The sequence below is a fragment of the Odontomachus brunneus genome, unplaced genomic scaffold (genome assembly GCF_010583005.1).
Source record: "Odontomachus brunneus isolate Ranch 3 - 2012 unplaced genomic scaffold, Obru_v1 Obru_scaffold_014, whole genome shotgun sequence".
Lineage (NCBI taxonomy): Eukaryota > Metazoa > Arthropoda > Insecta > Hymenoptera > Formicidae > Odontomachus > Odontomachus brunneus.
In genome coordinates this window covers 2,760,123-2,772,959 of record NW_022639464.1, presented here as the reverse complement: position 1 = coordinate 2,772,959, position 12,837 = coordinate 2,760,123, and the positions used below count along the sequence as shown (strand labels likewise).

At 35.1% G+C, this 12,837-nt stretch overlaps 1 protein-coding gene across 1 annotated transcript in view; it reads right to left on the bottom strand.

Annotated features, from left to right (window-relative positions):
• Positions 1-9,112: 9,112 nt before the first annotated feature.
• The window catches only part of LOC116841198 (cell adhesion molecule 2-like), a 95,405-nt gene continuing 91,680 nt past the window's right edge, over positions 9,113-12,837 (bottom strand). Inside the window, exon 5 of the mRNA XM_032808853.1 lies at positions 9,113-9,784. Within this exon, the coding sequence (XP_032664744.1) occupies positions 9,684-9,784 (101 nt within the window). The 3' untranslated portion in view covers positions 9,113-9,683. The remainder of the gene's footprint in view (positions 9,785-12,837) is intronic.

Sequence of the window (12,837 nt, the reverse complement as noted above, 5' to 3'; positions counted from 1 at the left end):
TAAATATAAATTCTCAATCATTTATATGCAGTGTGTATCAATGCAATATTTATATAAAATTTTTGATATATTTGCGAGAATATTCAGAAGTCTAATATTTAAAAAGATAGGAAAAGTTTGAATGACTAAACTGAGCATAGTAGAATAAATATATATCGATATAAGATAAATGTATCAAATAACGCCACTTTAAGCAAATACTAATTTTTAAGAGATTATTAAAAAAAGAAATAAAATGGTACTAAGTAAGATTATGAATTTTATTTAATGTTAATATCGTATATTAGCAAAAAACATATAAAAATTGAACATAAACAAAATTATTTATATGTACAGAAGAATTAAATGTAAATTGCAAATGTCTTGAATTACGCCCACCAATATATTGGATGTCCCGATTTACGCCACTAATATGTCCCAAATGACGCCACCTTACCTGATTTATTTTCAATATAAATAATTATAGTAAAGGAAATGGAATTTTTACACCTGTTATCTATTCAAATATATATTTATTTATTTAAAATCTTAACTCCTCCTAATTTGTTTTAAAATGTTATTGCATATCTATGGCGGTTTTATGTAAATGTTTTTTATGTGCACATAAATCCGCCACTTCTATTATATTATACAAAAATCATAATTGTATAATATTTTAATATTTTATTGTCTTTTAATTCAGTTTAATTCATATTAATCATACAAAACATTTTTTATTACAACCCAAAAATATCTCATTTTATCATTCTATAGATTATATTATTGTAGTAGACATTTAAGAACAAGCTCAGTGATAGATAGTCAAAAAGTGACAGATTCTCATAGAATAGAGTGACAGATATGAACTTTTGAAACTGCCTTTCACGGAAAATAATGTTATATTTTCATATACTTACTTTGACGGAGCCATTTGATATACTTTCACGATTGCTTTCTCGGAGTTCTTTGACACTTTTAATCAGCTGTTTTATTACGCGTACAAAACAAGTTAAAGTGGCGCTATTTGGGTCAGTAGCATGATTCGGTACTTTTACGTTATGCAATAATGTCGACTATATGATTAGACGTTCCGATTTCTAGGCTAATATGTTATCTTCATTTTTAATCTCTTTTAATATAAAAGACATCCATTTCTCAAATTCATTTAGATATTATATTTAAGCAATACGCGTATCACTGTTTGTTAATTTTCAATTAAATTTTCTTCAAGCATTTGTATCATATCAATATGTCATGTCGATAAATTGTGGCGAGTGTTATAAATTTGTTAATTGCAATATTTAACATTGCAAATTTCGCTGTCACTTCTGTTAATCATCGCGAAGTAGAGTTCTATAGTATCATTTTAATTAGAAGTGCTGCAGACAATGATGATATCATTGAATACGAATGGAAATTTGATTTTAACGACCCATCGGAATCCGTTTCAATTTATAGACAATTATAGACGTGTATAATATTGATGCTGAAGAAGATAGTTATTAAGAGGAAACTTATACTGTAGATGAAGAAAGAAAAAACATAAACTTAAGTTATGAAAGAAAAGTAATTGAGTATTGGAAAAGCGAAAAGAGGACATTTGTTTCTTGCTAATATACAGCATTGTTTTAGGAAGGTAAAATACAATTAAGAAATGAAAAGAATAATATCAGTTAAACGTAAATGTGACGTGAAAATCAATAATAAATAGTAAACAAGAACATTGATTCACATCGCACGTTCATTAGAATTCGATCCTTATTAATTTTCTTATATCTGAATTTGATTTTCTAAATATAAGGTCTTTTGCTTTTTAAGTAAAACCTATTCAGCAATTATATAAATGGAAAGAAAATGTTATGCGCAGAGAGTCAAACAGAGACAAACTTGTTTATTGCTGAACAATTTATTACTGAATATATTCTCCTGAAGAAACTCATAGAGGATTTATTATTCATAATGTAGATTTTAAAACTCATGGATCTGATCTAACCATATGTCAAAATATAGAGGAATTTGTAAGAATAGTAAAATACCACATATCGATGTAATTGGCGAAAGATCTTATAATGCAGATGCAAGTCGCTTATAGAAATTTATTCTAGAAGAATTAATGTAGGAGGAAAGACAATCGAGACTATTATCCAATCTTTACCTTCTACAATTTATAATTACATAATTATGCCGATTATATCTGCAGATGGATATAGATACTTCCTCTACTGTATGTAGTATTCGAAGAATCTACAAGGACGTTTGAACCACAAGTAAAACAAACATTTTTCAAACTTACTAATATCTATACTGTACTTTCAAAATCAGGGAAATTTACAAGTGAATATTTCAAAGATTAATTCAAAGAAGTATACCTACGAAACACTAGAAAAAAGTCTGTTACTGCTTGGTTCACGAACAGGATATTTTTGTACAAATTGCAAGAACTTATATTAAATGACAAGTAAGTAAAGATTTTAACAATATCAAAAGAATTATCAAAGATATGACAGATGAGAGAGAAAGTAGAAATAACAAAGGGAGAAAAAATAGAAATAATTTGACGATGTTACAAAGGAATGTTTGAGTTTATTTAATTGCTAGTTTAATACACTGAAAAATAAGTCGTGACGACAACAGTATTTATAATACGCCGATAAATTAGAGAAAACGTGACACGGAGAAAAGAAAGATGAGATTTAAGCTGGCTGGTGCCGGCTCATTGTTTCTACTGTATTTACCTAAACAATGCAAGTACAGCCGCGGAGTGATCAAGTCAACAAGTGTAAAAACCACGAAGGAAGGAGAAAAGAAAAAATATAAAGAAGGAATGGAAAACAGAAAAAAACAGGAACTAGAGCGGGAGGAGTCGAAGGCAAAAGGCGAGAGAGAGGAAACTAGTATACTGGGTTACGGGGGAAATATGTGTAACAGTGAAAAATGGTATTTAGAAAGTGCACCGCGGGAGGAGAAACAACCTGTAGTATGTGATCCATTGGGTGGAGAACCGCGGGGAACGGAGTTTCCGGATGAAAGGGTGTCTACTTGGAATATGCGGGTATTTCGAAAGGACTTAACGGAGAGAAAGGGGAAAGATAAGGAATAGTGAAAGAGAGGTAAAAAAGTTAACTCAGTTTACTGATAATTTATAGATAATAGAGGTACTCGTAATGCTCCGTAGAAAGGAAGCGATACGGGTTGCGAGAAACGAGAAGAAGGAAAGAAAGAAGAGGATGCGAGGAAGAGTAAAGAAAAAAATAATAATGTAAAAATCAGAAAGAGTAAATAAGGAGAAGAGATAAAAAAGTGATTGCACATATATGCATTATCCATTTCACGCAATTTCTCGGTGCGAGGAGCTCAGGACATAATAAAATATATAAATTTTTACTCTATGAATTTATAAAATATACAAATTTTCCGTAATATAATTTTCCGTAATATAATTTTGAATAATAAAGGAATGACGAAAAATGTATTTTCTACGTCGATAATAAGCGAAATTTGTTTTAGCATATACAATTTATAAATATTTGTTTTAATGTAATTTAAGCACGTAAAATGCTTTTAAATTATTTTCACAATGCACAATATATAATAGTGAAAATACTGCATGTTATTGCATCCATTTATTACATTGTGCAGCGTCAATTTAATTCATAATCTTTCCTGTCTCATATTAAACTCTTAAATATTCTCGCAAATATATCGAAAAGTTTTATATAAAAATTGCACCGATACTCTACGTATAAATATGATTTAAAGTTTATATACTACATTACAGATACTAATAAATCAAACATGCAATGCGTACTTTATCACGCGCTCACTAATTATAAGTACTTATTTCATAATATAAGTACTTATTTTCATAAGTTGTCAGTTGCTTATACATTAATGCTATTTATTTAATTGCTGTATCATTCTATCTAATCGATAGAATGTCTGTGGTACCAAAGACACTTTACATTTTATTGTACTTTTACTATTATAATATACATAAAATATATAAATAACAATATGAAATGTGTAAATAATAAAAATTATTTATATGTAATTTATTTTATAAATAGCGATCTATATAACTATCTACTATAAGAAATTATGAAGGAAGAAGAAGGAAAAAAAGAAAAAAGTCGTTGTTAAATAGCAAACGCGTAACACTGATAAGGATATTTTTCATTTATTTTAAGGATATTTTCATTTATTTAAAAAAAATTCATTTTTTTAATATAACTTCATTATATAAATATGGTTAAATATGATTAAATGTGGTTATTATATAAATATAGTTAAATGTGGCATAAAATAAGCTTTAATTTTATAAAATAAATTTCAGATATTTAAAAACAGTAAGTGGTGGGATATTTAAGAAAATATAAAATTTCCGATAAGTCTAAAAATATCACATAAAGTGTTATTGAAACCGTGAAAATTTGGTTGAAAATGTTTCTTCACATTTCTAATAGTTTGGATAATATTCGCTTATGTATGTAGTACCAGTTTTCTTTGTTGGGAGTTGTTTTTACCCTTAAAACGGATTTCACAAAAATAATTTAGCAAAGTTTCAAGTTTTTTTTTTTTAATTTACGTGTCCGTTTCCGTCAGGGACGGAAGGTCCCTTGTGAGTTTGAAAACTGTCATGACAATTTTCATTTGTATTATTACCATTAGAATAGCCTGTTGTGTTCTCTCTTTTTCATCGCGTAATGATATTCTGTGTTATTAACATATACTTCATTTATCTTTTGTTCATTTTTATTTCTAACTTTGGTTGCCATTTTTGTCATAAGATTGAATATTGTGAAATGTTTTTCTAATTCCTTTTTCTTGCTTTATGCTTGTCTATACGTTCACTCATTATTTACGCAATTTTAAGCTCTTTTTAAATAATATAAATAAAAATATTTAAAGTTTCTATTCACGATAGACATTATAATACGTGCATATTATAAAACTGAATTAATGTTACTGGTATTATATTTCAGAAAAATTGGAAAAAATGTACTTATTGTACAGTAAATCGTGTTTCAACCACTGAATATAAAACTTCATCGTGACTAATTTCTAAAGTATTCTTACAACTGATGAGAATACATTAATGCTGGACAATAACTGAGTAAATGCCTATGTAGACTGCACATACATATTTACCAAGCTAGCTCAGTCAGATAATTGCTCGACTAAAAATGGGATATGAACAGACCGTATAAGTTTTTTTCACGATATTGAAATTATTTTCCAGTATCGAATATTTTCGAATATTTTTCGAAATTACTTTCCACATTCGAATATTATTTAATAAAGCAATTTTTTCTATAAAGAGTGGCATATCACTGTGCGACAGTTAATATCGCGTATTTAGCGCAATTTATGGAGAATACTTTTCCCATTAAAATCACATTCTTGCAACAAACGATTTACACAGTTCAGTGTATTTTGACGTACAGTTGAATATTTGAACAGACGATGCAATCATTGCGATCGCCGAATACACAGAAACAATCGGATGCAATGGATCGTAAAATTTGCAAACGTATAACGGGGAATTATTCGCGTTATGCATATTTTCCTTGGGGCTAACCGACGCTCTATCCACCGTGTCGAGATTTAAAGCGCACCCCGCCATTGTTTTCATTGATAGAATGCTTATTTATGCGCGGTCCGCAATAATCGCCAGCGATTATTGTATTAAATTTCCACGTACGGTAGACTCCGATTCAATTATTCAGCCGTTTCACTCTCGTTTATTTGCGATTGCAAGATTAACTTTTATGCGTGCATGCTGCGTTTAGTGTTATTTATCCGCGTTAATTGCGCCTCCCGCTGATGCCTGATCACATGCGGCGTCAATGAGCGCTTAATTATTCCTGGTTATTTTTTGGATGATTTCGAGAAATTATCGTGTCAATTTGTCATTGACCACGCTGCCGCATATGTGCTGATCTGTTTCTATAAATATAAATAAAGGAGACCAGGGCCACAGATGGCACTCTCCAGTATTTCGAAGTTACAACTTTTCAGAAAACTAATTATTACGATTGACTTTACAAACATCATATAGACAACCTCTTTTTATGTTTTTATGCCCACGCAACGACCCTGTAAACCGCACATTTTCCTTTGCAATAACCGTGATTTGCATACGCTGTAATATGGCCATCTTGCCCTGGTATCGGGTTAAGCTGGTCAACAACTCGGGAGGTAAGAAGGCCACATATGAAATATGTATTCTGATTGATAATTCCAAGTTCTCCGCAAGAGATTTCCGCAACCTTGCCAGCCTTTAAATAGTAGCCAACTTTACTTCGTCTGTTCGCATGCTCGATTTCAGTAAAAAATAAATAATTTTATGAACAAAAATTATTTTTATTACTCGAAATATTCTCGCTAATAACACCTCACTTTCGTTTATTCAGTCACGACTGATATTCTCCGTGAATTTGTATTGAGATATTATCTCAATACCAAATTTCGAAACACTCGCAAATATACTTGGTTGCTTTTGAATCGGTTTTTTTCTATTTTTTAACTGTATTATTATTCCTACTTTAATGAAACTTAGAGAAAAGTATACCTATGTTCTACAATAAAAGGAATACTTTGTGATTTCCACTGTTCCTTTCACGATAAATATGTGAATAAAACACGTGACCAACACACCCCGTAGACCAACTAGGCCCGGTCTCCCTTATCTCTTGAAATTTCTTTGCAATCTATCTTTTTTATACAATATAGTATGTATATTATTTACTTTTCTCACTCTCACTCTCTCTCTCTCTCTCTCTCTCTTTCTTCCCGCAAGTATATTTTTGTCAACTCTTCTTGTATTCACTGATAAAATTGTATTGCGTTTATTTAATTACAAGGGAAATAACAATTAACCTTCTCGTTCATAAGTCTTACATATTTGAAGTCTCGATCGTTTTGATGACGATTAATTTTAACCATCTCCAGCACGGAAATCGAACGTCGAATATCAAATGTCGAATATTCCGATAATTAGCCTCTGTCAACGTTGCGATAACTAGAACGCAGATCAGGAAAGATAGAAAATTAGGACGTAATCGAAGTGCGTTATGCACACAATAGAGCTACTTTAACCGACTTAATGCGAATTGCATTCAGCCATTGATTCCCTATGTCGTGAGTTCAATCGTGACTCAAACTAGCACATGTCTGTACGCGTTCTTCACAATACAATTAACTCGCTCAGCCTTAACGTTTGCATTGCAATCGCGCTTCATATCACAGATATTTAAGTACGTTTGTGTACACTGAGAATTTGTGTCGCTACTTATTCAACTCACGTTTGAAACGCGTGTTTGATATCATACTGATGACTCTGTAATTGCTCGAACTGATTAGCTTAATGTTATCTGATACATGCCCGATCAATAATTGATACTGTTTGCGGAATGGCCAAATATTTGTGATGTTAATGTCAATATGAAGTCGATATCTTATTCAGCATCTGTATTTTGCTGCATCAGAATTGGCATAAAGTTAGAACACCACCTACTTCAGTTCCTTTCCTGGCAAAAAAAATAGATCGTTGCTGAAATTTATAGCACAAAGATCGAGATTTGTGCACCTACCTAACCCGCGAACGTAATAAAACTAAATGTAGAGAGCACGGTACGTCCTCGCGGGCTCGGTGACGTGCAATAAAATCGCGGGAAAAGTCATCGGGATTAGGAAGGGCGTTGGAAAGTATGTGAGCGTACAGCCGATTATCACGCGGCAATTTTACGAAATACGGAAAATTGCCGGATCGAGCACTCGAGTCACGTTTTATTTTCCATTGGATCCCATCCACGTAGCTTGCATTTCCAAGATTCGACCGCTCGTAAAACGTACCGTAAGGCAATCGCTCCTCGCCTTTACGTTTCTCGTAAATCGGATTCTCTCGATGCGGATTACCTGGATTATCAAGGGGCTCGACCTCGGCGACGGCGGCGGCGATGACGGCGGCGGTGGCGGCGGTTCTTCCCCGTTCGTACGTCTGGCGTCAGATCCACCGCGAAGTACCCCCGCGCTTCCGGCATTAGCATCGACATTTGCTTAACTAAATGCCTTTCCATCGGGACCGCGTTCACATCGGTAGCGCGCACGATTCCATCCACAGTCGCGAGACGAAAGTACACACGCTCTTCCGCGTTCTTCGCGGAATTTTGATTTCTGTCACACGTCGGCACGGGGTCGAGAACTGATGGCGTACGAGGTGACGTAGAAAATGTTTACGTGATAAGCTCGACGACAACTCGGGAAGCGTCGTCCTCTTATGTATTAAAAAAAAGAAGGGAGGATAGAGGTTCGTGAGAGCTCTCTTATACTTGCAAGGAACGTCAGGCGACGCAAAAGTTGAAAGAAATCTGATATTTTACACAAACTGCTGTTAGTGCTGAAAAACAGTTCTGAGAAACGAATACAAGCGAGATCGGTGTCAGATAGCACTTTTCTTTCAATTTCATAGTTACAACTTTTCAGACAAGCAATTATTGTGATTGACTACACAAATGTGTGTTTATGTCCGCAGCGATGCCTATAAACTGTACATTTTTTTTGTAATAACAGAAATATACGAACTATCTTGTCCTGTGACCATCTTGCTTTACTACAGAGTTAAGTTGACTAGCAACTCAAAGTAAGAACGCCGTATAGAAAATATGTATTTTGATTGGTAACTTGGCGAGAGATCTCTATAGTTTCTGCTGCCGCCTTTAATTATAGGCCCACTTTATCTTGTCCAACCATATGCTCGACTTTAGTCATTTAGGTTCGATTTCACCAACGTCGATCAAGCCTTAAACCACATTTAAATTATTTGAAATAAAGACTTAAACTCAGATCAAGGCTCAATCGATGTTGATGAAATCGGATCTTAATATCGGAATGAAAATTGCTTTTATTACCGGAAACAATATATCATACATTTATAATAAACTTTATTTTAACTGACAACACGCTATCCAAATTTATTAATTAACAATGGAGAATGTTAATATCAAATTTCAAGACGCTGGAAAATATTCTTCACTGTTCTCAAATCAGTTCTTTTCTATTTCTTAACCGTAATATTATTTTGATTTTCATGAGACTCGGATAGAAGTATCTCTAAGGAGAAAAATAAAAGAAGAACATTTTGCGACTTTATTTCCACTGTTTCTCTCACGACAAATACATAAATATAGCCGACATATCCCTTGAGCCAACTAGATCCGGTCTTTTCAACAAAAGGGAAAAAAGTGCAAGTAATCACTCGTGAAGCGAAGCCTCACGACGCGCGACTTTTGAACCTTCGCGTCGCCCAACATTCCTCGCTAGTTGAGATTTACTATGCAACAAATATATTTCCGACAACTCGACACATTGCTAATAGTTGATAATTCGTAATGCTTTTGTAAGAAGTAACATTGAATTAATTGAGAGCTACTGCGCTGTCAAGAAGAACTGCTATTTCCGGGCAATTGGCAGTTTGATTCTCTTATAAAAACTTTACGAATTATTCAGGGGGCAATGCGCCGGCTAAAACCGCTTCTCCTCGATCACTCGTGAGGAAGTCGTTTGTATCCTGTACAAACCGTAGTCGCTGCCCCGCAGACGTTATGTATTCGGTGAAATCGTTCGTTTGCATTCGCGTGAACGCAAGGGAAACGTACCGCGACGGATGTGAACTCTGGCCGTTGGCGCTGTATTTTCGTTTTCGATTACACCGAAGATATGTACAAAATGATCAGGGACACCAAAAGACAGCTCGAGGACAGTATCGGCCCCGCGGTCCCGGTCTGCATTGCTTCCGGTCGCTCGCCTGCAACACAAAGATATCCCGCTTGTACAATGTTTTCTCGTAGCGTGAGTTGTCGCGATCTCATTTCGACACATCTGTCCTCTCTGCCGCGCGTACAAAAGCGAATGTTACAAGGTAAAATATTTCTCTAATCTCTCGCAGCTGTGTCTTTTGTCGTGACGTATCGGTAGTCGCTTCTCCGGCTCGAGACAGAACCGGCTATTTTGATCGCGTCACTCTCTCTTGCTTCTGTTACGCAGCGAAGCCATTATTAGAAGAAGTTCTTTCGGCTGGCTTACGCCAGGAATAAATAAACCATCCATCAATCTATCACGTCTCATTCGGCGAATATAATCTACTTTACGCGAACTGTAACGGAAGCGAAGAACACAAGAAGAAGAAGAAGAAGAAGAATGAGAAGAAAGTGGAGGTGGCCGGGTTTCCAGACGTGATCCCGATAACGAGGACTTTACTATGCAGCACGTGCTGGATATTTTCAGATGGAAAGTTATTGAAATACCAGTGACGTGTATCGCGAGAAAAGTTTCTGCTCTGTTACGACTGGTGAAATTAATTGAATCGCGGGCTCGCGCCCCGTTCGTTTCGCGCCGTGGAACACGTCGCAAACTTTTTAACGAATGTCAACTGCGAACGATACATTCGGATAAATGATCTCGTCGGGGCGGCCTGGCGAGGCGAGGCGAGGCGTTGCGGTACAATTTGCCGGGCCGGCCGCGCCGCGCCGCGTGATTGTCATGTTGGGAATGTTGATCGCGACGATTTCGCTATTGTAAAAGTTCCGGCGGACCGGGGAGCGTATTAGGCGCGTCCTCTTCTCTATCCGACGTTCTATCGGATATCGGCCACTTCGTAAAAGGAATCGAAGCGCAATTTCCGGACGCGCGCGCGCTCCTCGCTTTCCCATCTGTAATGCCCGCGGAATTTTCCGACCTGGCCCTCGTAAATTCTCCAAGTTTCGCACCCACGCGAAAGTTTCGACTCGGCGTTCGTTCGTCCGCCACCCGCGGATTTCTTATCGCAACGCAGGAAATTTCGAAAAGACATTCCTTCCGACGACGACGCGCCGGAACAGCCGGCGGGTGGAGGGGAGACGAACTTTCCGAAATTGTTTTTAACGCATTGTAGTAACGGGAACTCCGAGGAATTATTCCGGGGTGCGGCTAATGGCGAAGTTTTCACGAAATCGTGGGACCTATATATTTCTTTCGACGTGGAATATCGGTCGCGCCAGCCAGAGAGAGAAAAAGAGAGGAGGAGGGAGAGAGAGAGAGAGAGTCAGAAACAGAGAGAGAAAGAGAGAGCGCACTACTGCATGCGTGTGCGAATCGAAGAGTAATTTCCGCCCTGTTCAAGCCGTATCAACCGGCTGGCTGTAAATTTCTGCGAGCTTTTAAGGTGTCGTATTCTACGGACGGGTCGAGATTTCAATGGTAAAATTTTAAGAGCGCGTAGAGTTATTCTCTTCGTCGCGACCTATATGCTAGCGACGATATATGCAATAATAGATATCGCAATGTTGAATTTCTTTCATGAATTTCTTTTATAGAAAATTCGCTCTTACATATGAACTTACTGCCCGTTATTATTAATCCTTTCAGGACGGGGGGTTGCTCGGGGAGATAATTATAGGGAAGTACGTATTCTATGGGTTTTTGGGGTCGTTTAATCCGAACCTAAATTTAGAATTTTAAAATTCTGTGATCCAATGGCGGATTCAATATATATGGCAGAAAAAATAATAAATAATATAAATATCACTGAATTCCCATGAAATTTGAACTATGAAACTTTTTAAAGATACTGTTTTGAGAACTGAAATCGAATATTTGAAATTCAAAATGCCGACCAAGGAAAAAAATTTTTAGATCTGACCCGATTTGATCACATCTGCTCATCCTTGCGAAAATGGCTCATATATGATCTATATATGTACCATATATGAGTCATATAGGGATTACATATAGGGATTCAATTTGATTACTGGGTAAACTAAAGTTTGTGTAGTACTGATGAGTTCCAAGAAGAGCGAAACTGGAAATTAGTCAAGATTTTCACTAATTAAAATTTAGAGAGTATGAAGTTCCACAGAAATTGAGTCAATTTACATAATTTGACATCTTGAAAATCGCCATATTTGATCCGCCACTTTGAATTTTACATTTCTTACTTCAAATTTGGAAAGAGCACCCCAAGAAACCCTTACATACCAATTTTTGTGAATATCGGATCGATAGTTTCTGAAATACATGCATGAAGGCCGTAAAGTATCAAAAGATATCTCCGGTCCTGAAAGGGTTAAAAGACGTAATGTAATCTCTCGTGTGTCTGTAATAATTTCTCTTTCGTCAGTCTTTATTTCTCAAAGAAAATATGAAGTTCTACTTATAAGATGAGAAAAAGGAGTTCGTTTCTACGAATATTTCAACAGATAAATTAATTTGAATTTAATAAAATCTATTAGATCCAAAGGGACCGTTCTCTCTGTATAGAATTTTAAGTATGAAAATGTTACGTGAACCCTAAACATGCATACATTTTTACAAAGTGCATGATTTTCTGCTTATAATTTCCAGAAAAATTAATAAATATCAACGCATTTATGTTACAACAAATATGTACAATGTATGGAAGATTTAATTCAATCAATAAGATTTGCATATTACCTGATGAATGAGTCTATAAATATATTTGATAAGTCAATCAGTGTTTTCAGACACTGCTTGACACGTACCCTTTTGACATTTTAAAAATATAAGAGAGAATCAAATATTATAATTATTTTTTTCTTTGATTTAAAATAGATATCTTTCTCTATCTCTCTGTCTCTGTCTCTCTTTCTCTCTCTCTCTCTCTCTCTCTGTCTCTCTCTCTCTGATAAAACAGATCTCGCTAATAATTTCTTACGCTCTGCTCTTCTTTTATTTTTATATCAAAGAATACAATTTCTCGTAAATAAATGAAATATATTACTAAAACGAAATATTTTGGTAATTCAATAAACTTGAAAAAAAAATTATAATAAAAGGAACAAAACACATGTTTTCTATAACGAT